The sequence below is a fragment of the Geotrypetes seraphini genome, chromosome 5 (genome assembly GCF_902459505.1).
Source record: "Geotrypetes seraphini chromosome 5, aGeoSer1.1, whole genome shotgun sequence".
In the NCBI taxonomy this organism is placed as follows: domain Eukaryota; kingdom Metazoa; phylum Chordata; class Amphibia; order Gymnophiona; family Dermophiidae; genus Geotrypetes; species Geotrypetes seraphini.
In genome coordinates, this window is record NC_047088.1 from 252,879,362 (window position 1) to 252,903,362 (window position 24,001).

General features: G+C 46.5%; 1 protein-coding gene across 1 annotated transcript in view; it reads left to right on the plus strand.

The window, feature by feature from the left end:
* The window catches only part of GLI2 (GLI family zinc finger 2), a 519,949-nt gene extending 496,823 nt beyond the window's left edge, over positions 1 to 23,126 (plus strand). The window contains exons 12-14 of the mRNA XM_033946106.1: positions 3,069 to 3,350; positions 14,423 to 14,759; positions 20,250 to 23,126. Of these exons, the coding sequence (XP_033801997.1) occupies positions 3,069 to 3,350; positions 14,423 to 14,759; positions 20,250 to 22,591 (2,961 nt within the window). The 3' untranslated portion in view covers positions 22,592 to 23,126. The remainder of the gene's footprint in view (positions 1 to 3,068; positions 3,351 to 14,422; positions 14,760 to 20,249) is intronic.
* The last annotated feature ends 875 nt before the right edge of the window (positions 23,127 to 24,001 follow it).

Here is a 24,001-nt window from a genome sequence, read left to right on the forward strand (position 1 = left end):
GGTCCTGGACCTGTTGGGCCGCCGCATGAGCGGACTGCTGGGCACTATAGACCTCAGGTCTGACCCAGCGGAGGTATTGCTTATGTTCATTGAAACATAGAGGGATTGAAGGATCAAATATTCCATAGAGGAATTTTAAAACGACACACGCGCACTTAAACTTTATATGGGATCGGTGAAAATATAGCCAGTTAAGAGTGACATATCCATCACCTAACTGGTTATGGTGAACCCCATAAAGACAGGATTGGCTTTTCTGGGGTCCGATTTATGCAGTTACCTTGGCTGGTTAAATGCTGGAATATTGACAAACAACTGGCTAAGTGCCAACTCTGCCCGCAAAACAGCTGGTTTTGGGTTGGGTGCTAACTGGGCATTTTCAGCAGCACCATATATAGCTAAGTGCCACTGAATATGCCCAGTTAGCCTGGGACAGATGATTTCAAGGGCCAGATGCGTCTCTTTTTATCGTTGTTGTTTCCTGGAAAAGCGTAAACTTATTCCTCATTCCAAGTCAGCATGAACTATCAGAGAGACATAACAGAGGGGGGACATGATCGAGACGTTCAAATATCTCACGGGCCGTATAGAGGTGGAGGAGGATATCTTCTGTTTCAAAGGCCCCACGGCAACAAGAGGGCATCCGTGGAAAATCAGGGGCGGAAAACTACACGGTGACACCAGGAAATACTTCTTCACCGAGAGGGTGGTTGATCACTGGAATAATCTTCCACTGCAGGTGGTCGAGGCCAGGAGCGTGCCTGATTTTAAGTCAAAATGGGATCGCCACGTGGGATCTCTTCACAGAGAAAGGTAGGGGAGGGTTATTGGGGTGGGCAGACTTGGTGGGCCGTGGCCCTTATCTGCCGTCTATTTCTATGTTTCTAACAGCTCTAGGCCTTGTCATCTTCTCTGATTTGTCATTTATTAAGGAATACGAACAGGAGAATCTGCCTTCACAACTGTGAATAGCAAAAAAATAGCAACAAAGGTGACCGGTGGTGTTCAGTCTCTTTATTGTGATTGACTCGGCACGGGACAGCAGCACACGTTGGTTCTTCAAGCCAGCAGTTCAGCCGCATATGTAGGTTTTATACGGAGTAGCACTTTCCATGGTGAGTAAAGGAGCGTTGTGATTTTGTCTATCACGACTTAACTGCACAACTCCTGAGGCAGACCCCTCGTGAGCCGAAACACGACCGTGTTGAGTCAATCGCAATAAAAAGAGCCTGAACACCATTGGTCGCCTTTATTGTTGTTTTTTGTAATTTATTAAGACATGCTGGTCAGTAGCGTATCGAGGGAGATGCACGGCATTGCCCTGCCATGTGCCCCCCAACTCTTCTTCCCCACCACTTGAGCAATCCCCGCCCCCATGTACCTCTTGAAACGTTCGCCGACGCAAGCAGCATCTTCCACTTGATGCTCGCGCTGGCCTTGGCTCCCTTCTAATGTCACGTCCTGGTTCAGTGACCAGGAAGTGATGTCAGAAGGGAGCCGAGGCTGGCGCGAGCAGGAAGTAGAAGATGCTGTTCATGCTGTGAAATGTTTAAAGGGGTACGGGGGGTGGAGAGGAGGAGAAACGCCAGCACCCCCATGAAAACTGTGCCCAGGATGGTCCGCTTCCCCTCCTTACTATACCCAGTGGCAAAGGGAGAGTAGGAGGCGCCTGGGGGCACACCCTCCTCTCTGCCTGTCCCCTGGCTTCCTCCGTGCCCCCCATGCCACACTCGCACCATCCCTTTGCCCTTTGTCCTTCCCCCCTCCCCCTCCCTCCGGTACCTCATTAAATCATTGGCAGTGCGAGCAGCTTCTATGGCCTGCTGCTCGCGCCATTGTTGGCTTTTCCTCTGATGTAACTTCCTGGCCCTGCAACCTGGAAGTGATTTCAGAGGGGAGCCAGGTCGGCGCAAGCAGCGGGCCTGAGAAGTTGCTCACGCAAGCGAAAATTTAAAAGAGGTACGGGGTGGGGGGGACAGGAGAATGTGAGTATGGCGCGAGGGGTGTAGAGGTGCCGGTGCCCCCATCAAGACGGCACCCGGGGCAGGCCTCCTCCCCCTTTACTACACCACTGATACCAGTCAAAATTTAGCCCTTGGCAGTCAACATCTTTGAAACGATGACCTTCATGGGCAGATCCGAGAGCAGATATTGACATTTCTGACCACCTGCACCAACTGGCCGTTAGAATTTGTCTGGGTCCCTCCAATATTCGGTACTTGTATCCTGGATAACTAATCTGGGCAAGCAAGGACTGGTGCACGTGCCTGGATAGTTATTTGGGCACCAGCACTGAATTTCGGGATTGCCCAGACACCTTCTGATGTGTGTTCCATGTGGTGCTAATTAAACAATGTCACAAAGGTCACACATGATATTCAGTGTACTGTTTCATTAACTGCAACTGAATAAGAACATAACATAAAAGCTGCCATACTGGGACAGACTGCAGGTCCATCAAGCCCAGTATCCTGTTTCCAACAGTAGTCAACCCAGGTCCTAAGTATCTGGCAGAAACCCAAATAGTAGCAACATTCCAGAGCTGAGATTGTGATGTCATAATACCTCATTCCACCAATGCCTATGAGCCAAACTCATCAGTGATGTCACAAAGGCTTGATTGTCCTCACATAAGAACATAAGAGCTGCCATACTGGAACAGACTGAAGGTCCATCAATCCCAGTGTCCTGTTTCCAGCAGTAGCCAACCCAGGTCCCAAGTATCTGGCAGAAACCCAAATAGTAGCAACATTCCAGAGCTCTTATTGTGGCATCATAATGCCTCATTCCACCAATGCCTAAGAGCCAAACTCATCAGTGATGTCACAATGGCTTGATTGTCCTATACTTGGTCCATCAAGCCTAGTATTCTGTTTCCAACAGCGGCCGGCCCAGGTCACAAGTACCAGACAGTGTGATTGAACTGGGTAGGAGTCCCACTACATAGTTAAATTATGCTCTCGACCCCAAAGAAGCTAAACTTCATGTGCTTTAATGAAATCGATAAAGCTCTTGCCAATGGGCCAGCAGCAACCCATGGACTCAGCATTATCTTTGTCCTGTTACAGAAACCCTATGTCTGCAAAATACCCGGTTGTACGAAAAGATACACCGACCCTAGCTCCCTCAGGAAACACGTGAAGACAGTCCATGGGCCTGAGGCTCACGTCACGAAGAAGCAACGCAACGACGTTCACCCTCGACCACCTCCATCTAAGGGAAACGGGGAGAATGAAGCAAGCGCCAAGCAGAGCACTAGGTTTTCAGGAGAGCACGCAGAGGCCAACGGCATCTCCAAAGGCTCAGAGGACTGCTTACAGCTCAAAACAGTCAAGACTGAACATTCCATGGTAAGCTATTCACCATGTCAAATGATATTTTGCCCCCTAGGATGACCAGGGCTTGGGATGCTGTAGACACAGCATGCACAGTCCTTGGGGGGAGGGGAAGAGGAAACAATGGTATCACCTACCCCTCTCATTCTATACACTGGTGTGTCCAAATTAATGCTTAGCATACAAAGTTGTGTACCCGAGATATAGTTGCTCGCATAACTTAATTGACTGGCTATAAGCTAATTCACATTAGGAGCCAATTATGGGAATAATTGGTGCTAATTGGTCTCAATTAGCAGTTATGCACATAGTTACCCTTGCTTGGTATTCTACAAAATATGCATGCAAGTTCCAAAATGTACAACTGGAAAGGGGGGCTTGGTCAATGACAGGGCATGGGTGGGTCAAGGGTATGCCTGGCGCTCACACTAACAGTTATTCACATAGTTGCCTACAGTTCAGTGTAAACATTTACACCAGCCATTGAGCTAGTACAAGTAGTGCTCGCACCTAAGGTTAAGCGCCAAACCGCCGTCATAAAATTCATGCTCAGCCAACAACAACCTAGCACCCAACTTTAGGTGAGCTATAGAGAGTTAGGCCTATGGTGGCAACGTTAGGCCAGAGTTGAGGCCCATGGTGGCAGGGATCTAGAAGAGGACCTGACACTTGACCTTGGCCAAAGACTGTCATTAGAATGAAGGTGAATTGTGGGGAGAATATAACTGTAGGGTGGTCCTACCCCAAGTATTTGCAAATGAAGGCTCATAATGTTGACCTGGTTCTGATTGAGTTGAAAGTGTAAAGGAGAAGGTGGAAGTGTCCAGCTTCTCACCCTTTTCACCCCCACCCTTCCCCCAAAAGAATGAGAGTCACTTATTCTCTGTACTTTGGATATATGGCCGAAGCTCAAGGGATGATGAGCAAAGGGACAGCCCTTATGATGTATGTATACTGTATAGAGCTTCTGTTCCTAGGGGTTGTAAATTGTACATTTAGGTATTTAGTTTTTTAGCTAATTAGGGGGCTTTGGAAGGTACAAAAATTCAGTGTTTGTTGGTGTTTTTGCGCAAGAGGTATTAACTGTTTCTGGGTATCGTTACTGGTTGAATCAAATATGCATGTTTCCGTCACTTAGAAGGCACAGTGCCGAAAAGGCTCAAAATTGAGTGGAAAACATAAGACAAACCAGGGGGAAGAGTGAGTGAGTGAGTACTAGGGCTTAGATTCACTAAACTAACCTTTGTTGGGCGATCCGTGGCCGAGTCTTGCCGGGCAACCGATTCACTACGAGTCCTCGTGCAAATTAATGTGATCGGAGGCACGATCCACAGCGACCCTACGGATCGCTGCAGAGCGATCCAGACGCATGCGCGGACCATCTTCTTTGCCTGTAGATGCGATCCGCACATACGCTTGTTGTCTGCACAAGCGAGGTCAAAACAGGAGGGGGGAGGGGGGGCTTTAATGGAACAGAAAACACTGCCAGATTATTGGAACAGAACATGTTTTTAACCCGTGGGTTAAAACCACGGGCTTGCACTGTAGGGACAAATTTCAGGGCGGCAGAGAGCAGAAGAGTCGACAGGGCGGCAGAGAGCAGGACAGTCGGCAAGGACGTGAGCCACTTGTCCTCAGCGGTTGCTTCTTTTTGGATCGGCAAGCCCAGTCGGTGTTCCAACGTCTGTTTAGTGAATCGCTGCCTTCCTACTTATGCATGCCATTTCCCCTCCTTTGCATGTACAGATCGGATCGGGTGCGGATCGGGAAGAAGGTTCGTGAATCGGGTGAGAGAAGGCTCGCAAACTGGTCGGCACACAATCGGTGAGCTTAGTGAATCTAGCCCTAGGAGAGTGAGAGAGGACTGGGGAAGGGGAACAGAATGCTAGAAAAGGAACACTACACTGTGCATGGACGAACTATCCAACGGGCAGCGTACGAGCACGGTGTCAGGTCAAAAGCGCGCTGGGACAAAGGCATGCCCAGACAATTGAGCGCAGCGCGGAGGCGCGCGCCGCTCAAAATTACTGTTTTTAGGGCTCCGATGGGGGCGTGGAATAGACATCGCGCCGCGTTGTGGGGGCGTTGTGGGGGGTGTGGGGGGTTCTAACCCCCCACATTTTACTGAAAACTTCACTTTTTCCCTGTTTTTAGGGAAAAAGTTAAGTTTAAGTAAAATGTGGAGGGTTACAACCCCCCATAACGCCGGCGCCATGTCTATTAAGTAAAGTGGGGGGGGGGGTTCCCCAACAAAACCCCCCGTCGGAGCCCTAAAAACAGTAATTTTGAGCGGCGCGCACCTCCGCACTGCGCTCAATTGTCTGGCCGCGCCTTTGTCTTTCGCGCCATTGTCTGTGAATCATGAGCACATATGTTGCATTTCGCTAGCTCTGTTCTGGTTATCGCATAATTTAAGAATTGCCTTTAATTTTTGATTCACCCTCGTATTACGGCTATAGTAGTGAAATTCTTCCAATTAAGTCACAGAAGTGGAAGGATTATAAAGGAGGACAATTCAAGTGGCCTTTGTTTCTCCTCAAGGCTGAGGCTGTAGCCGTCACCTGTTCAAGCTTAAAGATGTTCGGTGTAGAAGTGGGAAGTTTTGGATGTATCCAGACTTGGGCAAAAGAAGAGGTTTTTGACTATATGCCCTGCAATTTCCACGCCCCTCCCCCCACTACCATGCGCTATTTCCCTTCCCCCCGTACCTTTTTAACGTTCACGGCACCAGCAGCAACCCCAGCCTGCTGCTCACGCCCAGGAAGTGACATCAGAGGAAGAGCCGACGTTGGCGTGAGCAGCCGGTTTGGGTTGTTGCTCCCGCCACAAACATTAAGGAGGTACGGGGAAAGGAAGGGGAACACGCAGCAGGAGGGGGCAGGGAAGGAACGGATGGGGAGGCGGGGGAGGGTCACCACTGCCCCGGGCGCCTCTCACCCTTGCAACGCCACTGGTCTCAAGGAGTTCTTCTCGGGGCTTCTTTTGTTCTATATACCTCCTGGAAATATTTGCTTACATTAAAAGATGCCAAATGCATTTTCTTATAAGTCTTCCAAATTAAAATTTTGCTTTGAATCTATGTAGCTGCCGGCTTCACATCTACTAACATGATGATAAATGATGGCAGATAAAGACCTGAATGGCCCATCCCGCCTTCCCAAGAGTCATTATCAATCCATGATTAAATTGTCTACAGCAGTGGTTCCCAACCCTGTCCTGGAGGACCACCAGGCCAATCGGGTTTTCAGGCTAGCCCTAATGAATATGCATGGCGCAGATTTGCATGCCTCTCACTTCCATTATATGCAAATCTCTCTCATGCATATTCATTAGGGCTATCCTGAAAACCTGACTGGCCTGGTAGTCCTCTAGCACAGGGTTGGGGACCACTGGTCTACAACACGTATTAACTACTACAGCGATTTATTTAGCTTGCTTCACACAGGCCTAAGCTTATTTTTGTGGCGGTTTTACTCGATACCTTTCAAATTAGGGACCCCTGATGAAGGCGTGTTAACTGAAACACGGATCGTGTCGGGTCCCCTGGTTTGCAAAAAGGTGGTGACACTTATTTCCAGGACATAGACCATAAAAGTCCGCCTGGCATTGTCCTTGGGCTCCAATTAATGGAGTTGCTGTTGAAACCCACTCCAATACAGGTACAAGATCCTTTATCTGAAATCCTTGGGATCTGGCGTATTTCACTTTTTGGAGCTTTTCGGTTTTCAGGATGGATCTTGTACCTGTACCGTATATACCTCCTCCCTGCGCTCCACTGGAAGTATCAGCAGCCATTTTCAACACTGACCAGGAGCGAGTGAGAATCTCTCCTGAACCAACCTGGGGGTCCTGCCGCTGGGTCCAGGAGGGGGGTGGGTCGTCACTCTTTGGGGTGGGGGAAAGAAGGTAGGGAGAGAGGGGCGCGCTGACAGCTGTGACATTGCTGGGCTGATGGAGACCTTACAGCAGAGGAACTGCTGGTTCTGTGAGGGAGAGGCTGGCAGCAACAACAGAGAAGAGATGCTACTGGGAGGGAGGACAAAAATACGCACCTGCATTGGTTTCAGCACTTGTCATGTCGGGGAAATTGATTACTTCCAGTTCACATCAAATTTCAGTTTTTGGAATTTCAGATAAAGGATCTTGTTCTTTTAGTTGGAACCTAAGGCCAATGCCAGGAAGACTTCTATGCTCTGCATCCCGGAAATGCCAAAGAAATTAATCACAACTTGATAATGAATGCGACTGTTGGGCAGACTGAATGGACCGTTCAGGTCTTTATCTGCCATCATTTACCATAGGTAGGGTTACCAGATGTCCGGATCTACCCAGACATGTCCGGGGATCTGGACAACTTTTCAAAACCCGGCACTTTGTCCTGGTTTGGAAAAGCTTCTGGCAATGAGCGACGTCAGGACAGCATTTGTGCATGCGTGTGACATCACACGCATGCGTGTGACATCATCATGTCAAACCAGCGAATGTGCGGATGCCGTCCAATGTCGCTCGTGCGGGTTGAGGGGGGCGGGGTGTGGGGCGGAATGGGGCATGGCCTGCTAGAACAATGCGGGTCCTGGGGTGGAGCCATGGGACCGGATTTTCTGTTTGGAAAATCTGGCAACCCTAACTATAGGGGCTCATTTTCAAAAGAGGAAAAATCCCCAAAATGCATTTGCTAAAACATCCAAATTGCCATTTTTGGAAACGCATGTTTTTTTTCATGGTTTTCTATGCTGTTTTGTCTGAAGCGCGTCTAAATCTAAGGGGGGTGTTGGGGTCGTGTTTTGGGCAAGATTAGGGTTTTGAAAAGCCGTCCCGGGACGTCTGATAACCCTATTTGAGGCTAGACCTGTTTCAATAATGAATAAGTGGTGAGTCCACCAAAACCCACCACATATTTATTGTACGGCCATATAGGTGACACCTGCAGGCATACAGGCTATTAGGGAGGTTTACAGTTGGAAAGTGGATTGTGGGTGAGTTTTGGAGGGCTTACCGTACACTATGATAAGATGTGTACCTAGGCCTTTCATGTGAAGTTCACTGCAGTGCCTCTAGGGTGCCTCATTGCTCTGCTGAGACATCTGTGCGGCCAGTCTGACAATGGCTGCTGTTGTGCATTTTTCTTTGGGCCGCTATTTTTGTTTTTATCGCAAATGGTTCAAAGCGATAGATGCATTGAGGACAAACACAACTAGGAAATGGCCATTTTTTTTTAAAAAAAAGGCATTTGTCTGCTTTAAAAATGGTCATTTTCTCTACTGGATTTTTGAACATTTTCTCCAAAAATCAGAATTAAATATCACATTTAAAAATGTCCCTCCACGTTACTATGTAAGTAGACGTGAAGCCAGCAGCTATGTAGATTCCAAGCAAAATTTTAACTTGGCAGACTCGTAGAAAGTATATTTGACATCTTTTAATGTAATCAGACATTTACAGGAGTAACATAGAGCCCAAAAAATTAAAAATGCCCACGAACTGCCTTGGGACATAGAGCCAATAACTTCTTCCTGTGGTCTTATGTGGCTTTTCCCAGGTTCAGATAAATCCAAACCTTCTCACCCTTAACAGACCATATTTAAACTTGAAGAACAGGTTTGACCTCAGCCTTGAGGAGAAACAAAAGTCACTTCTAATGTCCTCCTTCATAATCCTTCCACTTCTGATCGCTCCAAAACTGCACTGATTTTCATTTTTTTAACTCAGGTGTTCTATCCTTGCTTAATGTTACATGTACAGCGCTGCGTATGCCTTTCAGCGCTATAGAAATTATAAATAGTGGTACAGTGGTACCTCAGTTTACGAGTGCACCGGTTTGCGAGTGTTTTGCAAGACAAGCAAAACATTTGCAAAATCGGTGCCTCGGAAACCGAGCATGGCTCGATTTATGAGCACCCCCCCCCCCCGCCTCGAACCGGCACCCCCCACCACGATCCAACCCCCCCTCCCCAACACGATTGGGCACCCCCCCCCCGACATGATCCGACCCCCCCCTCCCCGACACGATTGGGCACCCCCCCCGACATGATCCGACCCCACCCCCCGACACGATTGGGCACCCTCCCGACACAATTGGGCACCCCCACGCCGCTTCTTACTCTCATCTGGGCACTCTTGAAGATCGGCCCTCGTCTGCTGGGCCTGCGAGTTCACGTTCTGAACGTGAACGTGAACTCGCAGGCCTTGAGCATGCTCAGATGCTCAAGGCCCAGCAGACGAGGAGTCCGATCTTCTAGAGTGCCCACATGAGGGTAAGAAGCGGCGGGGGGGGTGCCCAATTGTGTCGGAGGGGATGTCGGGTCGTATCGGGGGGGTGCCCAATCGTGGCGGGGGGGGGGTCAGATCGTGGCGGGGAGGGGGTGCCAGTTCGAGGCAGGGAGGGGGGGTGCTCGTAAATCGAGCCATGCTCGGTTTCCGAGGCACCGATTTTGCAAATGTTTTGCTTGTCTTGCAAAACACTCGCAAACCGGTGCACTCGTAAACTGAGGTACCACTGTACCACTATTTATCATTTCTATAGCGCTGAAAGGCATACGCAGCGCTGTACATGTAACATTAAGCACGGATAGAACACCTGAGTTAAAAAAATGAAAATCAGGGGGGGCCTTCGAGGGGAGCAATGCCGGTTCTCGGGGAGGGGGGGGGAATGCATCAAAGCGAGTTTCCATTATTTCCTATGGGGAAACTCACTTTGATAAATGAGCATTTTGGATTACGAGCATGCTCCTGGAACGGATTATACTCGTAATCCAAGGTACTACTGTAGTTTTATTGGTTGAAACCTGAAATCGCAAAACCCTACATTCTGGTATATGCGTCATATGAAAGGAGAAAGCAGAGTGTAGGATGAACAGTGAATGTACTCTGCAGTATTAATTTACCTAATTCTGCTTTAGAATAAAATAACATTTGAATTGCACTGGAATAACTAGCACTGCAAAACCCAGGGGCTAGAGTGGAATTCAGACTTGGAGTTTAACTTTGATCTTGACGGGCCCTGTTAACTTTGTTCTACCCATCATCACCTCATACCCTTCGTACTCACTTGGTGTCAATCTCGCATTTTCTTAATTTTATTTTTAAACATTTTGCCATTCATTTCATTTTGAAATGTGCATTTCTTTGATGTTTACATGCCAGCATTCATTTTTAAGGAGATTAAACTGACTGACTTTTATGCGTTAAACAAACCAAAATGTGTGTGAATTAATGAAATGAAATAGAAGGTAAAAAGGTTCATCCCTAAGGAGAAGTTTGTTCGATGACAAACCTGGCTCTATCGAAATACAAGTAGCTCTTTGCCTGCTCTGTGTTGTCTTGTCCTCGCTGTTTTACAGACCTTAACCTTTCTACTAATCTCATGTTTCTCCTAATGATTTTTTTTGCTTTTGCTTTGCTTCTTCATTAAACCTTCCTAAGGACAGTCGGTACTAAGGTGAGCTATAGAGATTATTGTTTTTAAAACGTTTAAGAAAAAGAAAGCAAACTCAACTACCAGAATGATAAATGGGTTGTATTCAAAGTCATTTAAGTAGGTAGGAGAGACTCCTGCTTTTTTTAAAAGTGATTTAAGTGGGCAGGAGAGACTCCTGCTTGTTTAAAAGCGATTTAAGTGGGCAGGAGAGACTCCTGCTTGTTTAAAAGCGATTTAAGTGGGCAGGAGAGACTCCTGCTTGTTTAAAAGCGGTTTAAGATGGCAGGGGAGACTCCTGCTTGTTTAAAAGCGATTTAAGAGGGCAGGGGAGACTCCTGCTTGTTTAAAAGTGATTTTTTGCCTGCCTAGCAACTGATATTCAGCAACATTTAATTGGACAGTGCCCCTAAATATTGGCACTATTAAGGATCCTAGAGACAGTTTTCCTTCCAGAAAAAATTGTAATTGTCCTGGATCATAGAACACATATCTATTATTTTGATAAGAAATAAGACATTTGCATGGAAAGTGCAGTTGGAAGGTAGCTCCCATACTCAAAACTGACTGATATAAAGCCAGAAATGTCTTCTTCTAAGTTGCATCCATTTGGAGACATCAGGAAACTCCAGGAAACACTGCGGCTTTAACCACCACCACCCTCTCCCCTAAAACAAAAGCAGCAATATGCCTAGATCTATAAAACAGTCTTAGAATGCCTTCTTTATCTTATCTGGGAATAAAGACCAAGGGCTCAATTGCTATCTGGGGAGGGTGGGGGAGTTGTTAGTTTTATAAGGGACTTGAGCATATACAGTAGAACATTTTACCTGCTCGGGTGGGCTCTTCTAAAATTCACCTATGGTATATATGAGTAAAAGTAGACATGCAGACACATAAGGGGCAGCTCTAAGAAATAATCTAGGTGTCCACATTTTAATGCACATTATGCACTTAAATGTCTGCACCACTGTACCTGAATGCTAGCAGGACACTTTGGCACTATCTGCAAATAGTTATTTAATTTGCATAGTTTGTATTTGCAGGGGGGGGGGGGCACACAAGATGGAGCATGGACTGTACTTAGGCAAGGCTCCCACTTAGAACTTAAGAACTGCCATACTGGGACAGACCGAAGGTCCATCAAGCCCAGTATCCTGTTTCTAACAGTGGTGAACCCAAGTCCCAAGTACCTAGTTAGATCCCAAGTAGAAAAACAGATTTTATGCTGCTTACCCTAGGAATAAGCAGTGGATTTCTCCAAGCCATCTCAATAATGACCTACGGACTTCTCTTTTAGAAAATTAGCCAAAACTTTTTTAAACCCTGCTAAGCTAAATGTTTTCACCACATTCTCTGGTAATGAATTCCAGAGTTTAATTACAGGTTGTGTGAAGAAATATTTTCTACTGTTTGTTTTAATTCTACTACGTCATAGCTTCATCGCATGCCCCCTAGTCTCAGTATTTTGGGAAAAAGTGAACAAGTGATTCACCTCTACCCTTTCCACTCCACTCATTATTTTATAGACCTCTATCACATCCCCCCTGAGAGGTCTCTTCTCCACGCTGAAGAGACCTAGCCACTTTAGCCTTTCCTCAAAGGGAAGTCTTCCCATCCCTTTATCATTTTCGTCGCCTTTCTCTAATTCCGCTATATTTTTTGTGAGATACGGTGACCAGAACTGCCTACAGTATTCAAGATGTGGCTGTACCACAGATTGATTCAAGGGTATTATAACATTTTCATCTTTGCTTTCCAAATCTTTCCTGATAATTCCTAACATTCTATTTGCTTTCTTAGCTGCTGCCACACATTGGGCTGAGGGTTTCAACATAACCTCAACAATAACCCCTAGATCCTTTTCCTGGGCAGTGACTCCTAACACAGAACCCAGCATCACGTAGCTATAGTTGGGGTTCCTCTTTCCCACATGCATCACCTTGCACTTGTTCACATTAAACATCATCTGCCATTTTGATTTCCAATCTCCCAGAATATTGTAAATTACTTGCATCCTTATCAAATTTAGCCACCCGCACTTACGCCAGGAAATCCGGATGTCCAGGGCGGGCCAATTAAGGAGCCAACTGAAGAGCTCTCAGGAAATTTTGATGGGGTTTTTAACGCCAGAGTTAAAGCACAGTTGCCTCTTCAATTACGGGTGAAAGGCCAGGTCCAAATACAGTTAGCTGACACTTGGCCAGTCTTGGAGCCAGCATCGATGCTGTCATCCAAATTTTATCGTGTGCATGGCCAAGGTAAAGTTGGATTATACATGCAAAATGCTTACCCAACCGCGATCCACAACCTGTACCCTTCCATACTGTGCATGTTGCAGATCTATAAATGGAAATAGCAGTTCTAGAATCACTATTTATACGTGTAGGGAATGTCACACGAGCCTTCTAAAAATGACCTCCTAAAAATACACGTCAGTGCACATATAGCAGTTCTAAATTCATAGGAATATCCACATAAACTAGAAATGGATATCTTATCCTTTCAAAGTCGTGCACACTGCTGAAAATTGACCTCCGGCCTTTTAACTTTGTTTAAGCAAGAGATGAGAAGGTTTAGTATTATAATAATGTGTCACCTTTGGCTCCATGTGCTGTTCAGAACAGTAAAGGGGGCATGTGTGGCGCAGTGGCTACAGCTACAGCCTCGGCACCCTGAGGCTGTGGGTTCAAATCCCACACTGCTCCATGTGACCCTTGGCAAGTCACTTAATCCCCCATTGCCCCAGTGTGAGCCCGCCAGGACCGATAGGGGAAAAAATGCTTGAGTACCTGAATGTAAACCACTTAGGGCAAGATTCATTAAGCAAACCGATCGTGTACCAATCGGTTTGCGACCCGATTTTCCTCCGACCCGATTCACTAACCTCTGTGCCGATCCGATTCCGATCCGTGCATGCAAATGAGGGGAAACGGCATGCAAAGTAGACAGGCAGCGATTCACTAAGCAAATCTGGGACACCGACTGGGCTTGGCCGATCAACAAGAAGCGACGGCTGGGGACCAGTCGCACATGTCCCTGCCGACTCTCCTTCTCCATTGCTGCCCTGTACTCTGCCCCGATCCTCCAGCTCTGCTCGGTTCCAAAATGCCATTGCTAAACTCAGCTCACAATCTCCACTTCCCCCTGCTCTCTGCCGCCCAGACTGATCTCTGCCGCCTTCCCTGCGGTGTGAGCCCGCGGGTTTAAAGCGGGGCTGCATTACAGCCTGCCTGCAAAAGCGTCTTCCTTGCGCGGAGAGAGCATACGCAGACCATCGACAGGCAAAGAGATGGTCTTCGCATGCGTCGGGATCATTCAGTAGCGATCCCTGTGGTCAGGGGGGGTTCCTCCGATCGCCCCATTTAAATATTCTCCCTTTGTGAATTGTTCGGCCAGGCACGGAGAGGCAGGTTAGTGAATCTAGCCCTTAGACTATAAGTGCTATATAAATACAAAAAATAAATAAAGCCTACTAATGGCTCTGAGTCTAGAACAACCAGAAAGAGCATAATTCTCTTACCTATGAAATTGCAGGGAATACTGAAGACAAGAGAAATCCTAACCCTATACAGCAGCCCAGGGATTTGGTAGGGCTCTCATATATGTCACGTCATGCGATTATTTATAATCATGAAAACTAACATCCCCTTCCTTGCTTGTTCTTTACTAGACATATCAGTCCAGCCCTGGTGGTCAGTCATCATGCAGCAGTGAACCATCACCGCTTGGGAGTTCCAACAACAATGACAGCGGAGTAGACCTCAACATGCACAGTGGGGGGAGCCTGGGAGACCTGACCGCATTAGATGACAGCGCTCCTGTTGTGGACTCAACCGTCTCATCTGGAACTTCAACATTCAGCCTCCAGCTGAAGAAACACATGACAGCCATGCACAAACTGGAACAGCTCAAGAAAGAGAAGCTGAAGACCGTCAAGGATTCCTGCTCTTGGATGTGCCCGGCTCCGCAAACTAGAAACGTCAAGCTCCCTCCCATACCAGGCAATGGTAAGCTTAATTTTGGGGAAGAAAGTTCAACCTTTTGAGGTCCATCCGCTGTCTGAAGGTTTGTGCCGGTAAATTTTGGAGTTATACAGATAAACTCCAATAGCCAAACGTTTTCTCTGCTTAGTGGATACATTTTGCCTGTGAGCCTTGTTGATAAAAGGAATTCCCACTGCATGGTTTCACTTTGGCCTGTCAGCCAAAGTTGTCTGGTAAACGAGGCTGACCTAGAGTCAGTGCAAGGGTATTAGGTGTACTAGGTGAATCTTCAGTTTTGAGTAAACCTTCCTCCACCTTTTATGTTTCAGCTTAGAGAATCAAATCCTCAAGACTCAGCTAATAAAGGTCCAGCTGTGTCCCTTAGGTTTCTCAATATCGTTTCTGAACCGGTCCTCTGCGGTACCACCACGGACTCAATACGTTTTCATAGTCCCTGGCTTTATGTGTCAACTCTTCATCGGACCTACTAAATTTATTCAACTATTGTATTTTATTATTTTGCTTATAAATAGTGAAAAGGACTTAGCTTGGTGGCCTGTTTCAGGGATATTAGACCAACATGTTTCACCTTTACGGTTTCTTCAAGGCAATAATCCCTTAGTGCTTACATCCATAAATTTTTGACCACGACTATTATCAAATTTATGGGTGTAAGCACTAAGGGATTATTGCCTTGAAGAAACCGTAAAGGTGAAATATGTTGGCCACTGACTCTCAAGCCTTGCATTGAAGAATGCTGGTGTAGAAGGACTGAGGTTGAGAAAAACACTAAAGAATGACACGGGATGGTTAGAACATAAGATCATAAGCGTTGCCATACCGAGACAGACCGAAGGTCCATCAAGCCCAGTAGCCTGTTCTCACGGTGGCCAATCCAGGTCCCTATTACCTAACAAAAGCTCAAGGAGTAGCAACATTCCATACAGAATCTCAAAGAATAGCAAGATTCCGGAATCCCAGAGAGTAACAAGATTCTAGAACCGCAAAGAGTAGCAATATTCCATACAGAATCTCAAAGAATAGCAAGATTCCAGAATCCCAGAGAGTAACAAGATTCTAGAACCGCAAAGAGTAGCAATATTCCATACAGAATCTCAAAGAATAGCAAGATTCCGGAAACCCAGAGAGTAACAAGATTCTAGAGTCCCAAAGAGTAGCAACATTCCATACAGAATCTCAAAGAATAGCAAGATTCCGGAATCCCAGAGAGTAACAAGATTCTAGAGTCCCAAAGAGTAGCAACATTCCATACAGAATCTCAAAGAATAGCAAGATTCCGGAATCCCAGAGAGTAACAAGATTCTAGAACCCCAAAGAGTAGCAACATTCCATACAGAATCTCAAAGAATAGCAAGATTCCGGAATCCCAGAGAGTAACAAGATTCTAGAACCCCAAAGAGTAGCAACATTCCATACAGAATCTCAAAGAATAGCAAGATTCCGGAATCCCAGAGAGTAACAAGATTCTAGAATCCCAAAGAGTAGCAACATTCCATGCTACCGATCCAGGGCAAGCAGTGGCTTCCCCCATGTCTTTCTCAATAACAGACTATGGATTTTTCCTCCAGGAAATTTTCCAAACTTCCCTTAAAACTAAAGATAGTGAATTCCATTTTTGGTGATTAGCAAGTACTATATAAAGGGAATTCATGTAGCCCTGTGGAGTTGGGGTTAGCTTCAAGGTAAACTGTTAAAGTCATTTTCACCTGAATGGGCCACAGACACACATAAATAGCCTCGTATAAAATACAAACTGGCATAAAAGTATGCTCCAGGACAAAATGGACATAAGAAAGTACAAGTGCTTTATTGATGATCCAACATGAGACGTGTTTTGGCGTGAAACACCTTCATCTCGGGTCACTGAGATACGTCAGAGCTTATACAGTCTCACCAAAATAATGATGATGTGCTGGGAACAGTCGAGAACCAAAGCCTTAAAAACCCACCAGAAAAAGGAGAGTGTGGTGCAGTGGTCAGAGCTCCAGCCTCAGCCCCCTGAGGTGGTAGGTTCAGACCCCGCGCTGCTTCGTGTGACCCTGGGCAAGTCACTCAATCCCCCATTGCCCCCCGGTACATTAGATAGATTGTGAGCCCACCAGGACAGATAGGGAAAATGCTCGAGTATGTGATTTGTAACTTGTTCTGAGGTCCTTTGGGAAGGTGGTCTAAAAAATCAAATAAATAAAGTCTCTGGACTACAGATGCACCAAAGTCTATAATATAATAAAAAGTCATATTTAGCAGCACATGGAATGCGTGCGCCAGAACCAAAACTACCACAAGGCCCCATAATGAAATCAGAATGAGAAGCCTGATTTATCCAGTTAAGGGCCCTATGCCTGAAATAAATTACCCGAGTTTGTCCGTCAAGCCCCTTCCCTTGTTTAAAAGCAGACTGAAAACCCACCTTTTTGATATAGCTTTCAATCCTTAACCCTACTCCTCTGCCCTCCAACCCAGCCTGCTGATTAACCCTTCCCCTTAACTGTATCCATGACATCCTATTTGTCTGTTTAGATTGTAAGCTCTTTGGAGCAGGGACTGTCTTCTTCTTTGTGACTCTGTACAGTGCTGCGTATGTTTGTAGAACTAAAGAAATAATTCATAGTAGTAGTGTGAAGAGTTTCAGTCTTTGGGAAGCAGAGCTGAGCTTGTGATGTCATAATGCCTCATTCCACCAATAAGAGCCAACCTCGTCAGTGATGTCACAATGGCTTGATTGACCTGTACTCCCCTCTGCCCTCCAACCCAGCCAGCAAATTAACCCTTCCCCTTAACTGCATCTGGTAGCGCTATAGAAATACAGTCAAACCTCGGTTTGCGAGTAACCCGGTTTGCGAGTGTTTTGCAAGACGAGCAAAACATTCTCGCAAAACGTGTCTCGCAAACCGAGTGTTGACTCGATTTGCGAGCACCCCCTGATAACCGGCATCGCTCCCCCTGCTCGCAAAGGGCCCCCCCCCGCTCGAATCGGCACACCCCCCCCCCCCGCGAGAACAGGAACCCCCCGCCCGACCAACTTTAACTCACCCCCCCTTTTGGCACCGGCACGCAGCCTACAAGGGCTGGTGCCGCTTGAAGATCTTCTTCCCAGTCTCTGCCGGCTTTGAGCATGCATCTGCGCATGCTCAAGCCCTTCTAATTCTCCCTCTCGCCGAGAATCTCGGCGAGAGGGAGAATTAGAAGGGCTTGAGCATGCGCAGATGCATGCTCAAAGCCGGCAGAGACTGGGAAGAAGAAGATCTTCAAGCGGCACTGGCACCTGCACTTGTGGGCTGTGTGCCGGTACCAAAGGGGGGATGAGTTAAAGTTGGTCGGGCGGGGGGTTCCTGTTCTCACCGGGGGGGGGGCGATTCGAGCGGGGGGGAGCGGTTCTCGTGCCGGTGCCAGACGGGGGGGGGTGAGTTAAAGGTCGGGCAGGGGGTGCTGGATCACAAGGGAGGGGGGGGACTTTGCGAGCGAGGGGGAGCAGCGCCCTGGCCTTGGGGGGAGGGGTGGGGGGAACATAGCAAAACGAGTTTCCTATGGGGAAACTCGCTTTGATAAACAAGCATTTTGGATTAAGAGCATGCTCCTGGAATGGATTATGCTCGTAATCCAAGGTACCACTGTAATTAATAATAATAGTAGTAATGTGCCAGGTTTTATGTACTGGCCTGTATCTCAGCGCTGTCTCTCTTAAACTGACTACTGTTGAATGAATGAAAGTCACTACTGCTTTAGGATATCTTTAATTTTTAAAATACAGCCATCCTTAAGTTAAAAAGAGTTACATAGTGTATGGCTGGGAGGCCATCAAAACTCCCAAGACCAAAACAGCATTCCCGAGGCAACGAGTAACACAGACCTCCATCTAGCTGACAAGGCCCTTCTGAAGTCTTGGTTTGCTTTTCGTATATTTCGGCTGGGACCCATACACAGATCAGACAAGTACAGTGGTGCCTCGCATAACGGCCGCCTCGCACAGCGAACGCTGCGCACAACGAACTTCTTGTCTTGATCCGTACAACGGACTTCGTTTCACACAACGAAGTCGCCCGAGCTGCATCGCTTAACTGGCGCTACATATTTTAAACCTCCCCCCGCCGCCACCGCATATGTTTAAACCTCCCCCCGCCGCCACCGCATATGTTTAAACATCCCCCCGCCGCCACCGCATATGTTTAAACCTCCCCCCGCCGCCACCGCATATGTTTAAACCTCCCCCCGCCGCCACCGCATATTTTTAAACCTCCCCCCCGCCGCCTGGGCCTGCGCTGATCTCTGAATGGCTGCAGTCAGCTCTCGCGGGACTCACAAGAACTAACTGCAGCCATTCGGAGATCGGCATGGGCCCACACAGGCGTGCAGAGGAATTGCTCCTGATCTCTGCGCTTCTGGCCTGTACGCCACTGGCTGGGAAAGATGGGAGGAATTAAAAAAGGTACTGGGGAGTATGTGGGGGGTGATTATAATACACAGCAAGGATCAACAAAACCCCTGTCTCCCCTCCCCTTCACATATATCCCCTCTATATCATGCTAACAGCTCTAACAAGGTAAATTTATCTTTTTTTATGTCATCTTAGCATATTTTATGCTACAGAACAAATTATTTTTTTTTACATGTATTGTTATGGGAAAATGCGTTTCACATAACGAACTTTTCGCATAACAAACTTGCTCCTGGAACGAATTAAGTTCGTTGTGTGAGGCACCACTGTATAACGATAGGTCTGGCAGAGTCAAAGACTAATAGTAAGAATTATGGGAAGCAATGCTTTAGGGCAGGGGTGTCCAACCTTTTGGCTTCCCTGGGCTGCATTGGCCAAAAAAAAATGTTTCTGGGGCCAAACGCTGCAGCAAGACAGAGGAGGGAGCCGGCAAGACGGTAAACACCCGGGGGCAGCGAAGGAAAACGCCGCATAGCCCTCGACCTGGGCCGCACAAAATACTTCACGGGGCCGCAGGTTGGACACCCCTGGTTTAGAATAATCGGGGTCTGGACAGGCACTGTTTGACTACAAGCCCTCGTGGTTCTTCTGCTCAGATGATTTCCTCCTGCTGACAAACTACAGAGCGGTGTCTCGCAAACTTTACGAGCGCACTGAACTGGCGGCTGTGGCTCGAGGGCACCTGGAAGTGCCCGACGTTGCTGCGATGACGCCATGCACATGCGTGATGTCATCACGGCGGCATGCATGGAGGCCCTCCAGACGGGGCCCTGAGCCGCCCGTGTGGGGATGCTGAAAAAGAAGAGGCGAGGAGAGACGCTGGCGGCGGCTGACTGCCTACAGGATGTGTCTCCCGCCGCGAGAGCCGGCGTTGGCGCCTCTCCTCCCCTGAAATCTCGTCAGCGCACAGTTTGCGATACACTGCTATAGAGGGTACAAAAGCATAAAAACATTACTTGCGCCATAGAACTGGTACTTTATCCAATGTCAGTCTGATATCGTGCTAAAAAAATACCTCAAAATCTTTTAGCTAATGGAACCTTTTTTCCCCCTTCCAGGTTCATTGTTGGAAAATATTGGTGGTTCGACTGCTATCTTGCCGAATCTGAGAATAATGGAGCTGTCTGTTAATGAGGTCACAGCACTGAATGAACTCAATGAACGCCGTGATAGTGCAACGAGTACTATGAGCTCAGCATACACCGTCAGCCGCAGGTCATCGGGCATTTCTCCTTACTTCTCTAGCCGCCGTTCCAGTGAAGCCTCGCAACACGGGGGTCGACCAAATAACACGAGTTCTGCAGATTCGTATGACCCCATTTCCACAGATGCATCACGCCGATCAAGCGATGCCAGCCAGTGTAATGGCGTGCCGGGTCTTCTTAACCTCACACCAGCTCAGCACTACAGGCTGAAAGCTAAGTATGCAGCAGCCACTGGTGGCCCGCCCCCAACTCCCCTACCTAATATGGACAGAATGAGTTTGCGAAACAAGATATCTCTCCTGGACGGACCAGAGTCTGCTTTGCCTCCATTTCTTTTGCCTTCTGGACCAAGACGGAGTAGTGACGGCAGTACCTGTGGCTATGTGGCATCAGCGATATTTCCACAGGAAGTTCCAGGAAACAATGCAAGGCGAGCCAGTGATCCAGTAAGGAAGCTAACAGTTGATCCACTGTCCCTTCCAAGAGTTCAACGTTTCAACAGCATGAACAACATGAATCCACTCTGTCCGCCATATGCTGCCGACAGAAGGAATTTTGCCCTTCAGAACTACACGCATTCCGATAGCAGTCTTCACAGGCACATCTATTCACCACGGCCCCCCAGTATTAGTGAAAATGTAGCCATGGAATCAATGGCGAGTAATGGGGATGGCCACATTGGAGAAGATGATATCATGCTACCTGATGACGTCGTGCAATATATCAAATCTCAGAACAGAACTGCTGAAGAAAATAACCCAGATTACAATAACCAAATACAGAACTTCCAGGGTAGCATGAAACTGCAGAATCAGAATTTGCACAGTCAGCGAAGAATGGCTATGACTGATGGAAATATGAACCACTCTGGTTCAGCCATAACAGACTGTCCGATTGGCCTCGAAGTTTCGTCAAACATAAGTAAAAATAATATGCCAGTCCAGTGGAATGAGGTTAGTTCAGGCACAGTTGATATCACATCTAATCTGTCAAAACAACAGTTTTCTCAAGAAAATTTAGCTGTTGTCCAACAGAAACAGAATTTTGGGCACTATCAGAATTTTAATCAGCAGGGATTACAGATAAATCAAAGCAGCATGAGCATGGTTCAGCAAAATATTTCCCCAAGAAACCAGATTACAAATTCACAGAGGCAAAATCACGTGCAGCAAAGACAGCAGCTCATAAACCAGTGTCCGAACCTCAGTCCCGAAATGAGCCCTCATCAAGGATATGCCCATGCTCAGCAAATGATAAGCCCAAACACTAGAAGCAGAGATCAAAACCAGCTTTCTCCTTCATGTAGTAACTTGATAGGCAAGTCTGGAAATCATGTCCATTCTCGGCAAATGGATACCATCGCCAATCCATCGTTAATGATCACATCTAATAGAGAACAAGCAATGCTAAATCCAACTGTCAACAAACCAGCGTTCCAAAATGATTCATCTCAATCCAATCGCATGAACTTTTCATTAAGTCAAGATGGCTTTCATCAAAATCCTTCCTTAATGACCTCAAATCAGCAAACCTTTATAGTTCCCCAACAGAATGCAATGGATTCAACAGGACTCACCTTCACTCATGGAATGTTGCAACCGCGACCTCCAGTTGCTCCAAGTCCAGCAAACAGACAACGAGGACTACACTCGGTACAGCAAATGGGATATTTGGGAAGTCAACATCTCTTGAGTGACATGAATCCCGGCCAGACAACGGCAGAAGATGCACCCAAACCGGGTGGTCTGGTTTCAACACATCCTCAGCAATGTGCAACAAATACCGGAGAAAATAATTTGATGTATTACTCTGGTCAAATCCACATGTATGAACAAAATGGAAACTTTGATAATCATGTGGAGTGCTCAGCATCGCATATTAAGACAGCTGCCATGCCATCACCAGGGGTAAATCAAGTCTCAAGCACAGTGGATTCTCAGGGTTTGGAGCAACCTCCAACAATCGATTTTGATGCTATCATGGATGATAGCGACCATCAGAGCCTACTGTCAGGAACCCTGAGCCCTAGTATTCTGCAAAATCTCTCCCAGAGCTCCTCACGCCTTACAACCCCCCGGAACTCGGTGACCCTGCCAACCGTCTCACATGGGATAAACAATATGGCAATAGGCGACATGAGTTCCATGTTAACAAGTCTGGCTGAAGAGAGTAAATTCCTCAACTTGATGTCCTAACGCAAACCTACAACCATGCAAAAGTGTTCCAGGAATGCTATGCCAAGTGGTGTTATGAATGTGTATTTCTCTAGGGTAGATTTTTGACAAACATTAAGTACTTTAGAGGGAATCAGATTTTAAATATCTGTACAGACAGCTAACATATGACTGGTATGTAATTATATTTTTGTCGTTCTTTAGAGAATTGATAAATGCCAAATCAGGCTGAAATAATGCATACAATTTGTCCTTTGGTGTAAATAGTACAAATGTATTTTTGCCATGGTATTTTTTTTTTTGTCCTTGTATTAGTTAATCATGTGTTGTTGTTTTTTTGTTTCAAAAAGTATTTTAACTTGACCTGCTCTAGAATACAAAATGGTGGTACGTCTGATATGAATCCAAAAGCCATAATGTGTTTTTCTTGCTTTGCAAAGATTAGCATTTTGATACTCGTTTTAAGAAAGAAAATGCATGAAATTCTTGCAGTATTATTTAACAGAATCATTCCATGTACTGTATAATTTGTCACAATAAACACATCAGCCTATGACGGTTTATAAGAAAGTGCCTTACTAAGCTTTAAGGGTAAGTAAGAAAGGCATCTGTGTCATAAAAATGCAAATATGTGTTGCTGGCAACTTATATAACGTAAATATATGTTTTCTAAGCATTATACTGTAGTATTTCTACGGATGTTTGAACCATGCATTTAAGTCACATTGTTGTCAAATCAGAACTTATTGTATTCTTTTGATGCCAATAAGTTGGTAGCAGACCAAAACATACTCTTGGCACGGGCTCATAAATGACTTAGGTGGTTTCAGAAGCTTGATGTTTTATGGTGGGTTGGTTTTTTGTTTGCCTTTCTTTTTTCTTTTTTTTTACACATTATGATCAAGGGTTATGGAGAATTCACTCTGGAAACCTTGCTAGATCCTCTGGCCATGGTGACTTGGACATTCAGCATTCTCCGGCAATTGTCTGAATTTACAAGGCAATGCTTCAAATTATATTGATTTTACCTGCCATAAGTTGCAAGGTTTTGCTTACTTACAAAAGACGCATTGAGTTCATAACATCCTTTTAAAAAATAAAAATAAAATCCATGCTGCGCAGTAAGGAGAGGGTTTTCCCTTGGAAGCAAACCAAAAAAAGTTGCTGCTTGCCTGGGAGAAACATGCTGTATTAAAGTCTTTTCTACTCTACCTCCATATGCAAATTCCATTTCCTCTCCTTTCAAGCATTGATTTCATGTGCAAATGTCTTCCCCTTTCCCTACACCTTGCAAAATGCAATAGCCCAAATCAGCAGGGTTCTCCAGAACTTGAAGAAGAATCTCCATTTCAATAGACTCTAAGGGTCTAGGTCAGCGGTTCCCAACCCTGTCCTGGAGGACCCCCCCCCAGGCCAGTCGGGTTTTCAGGA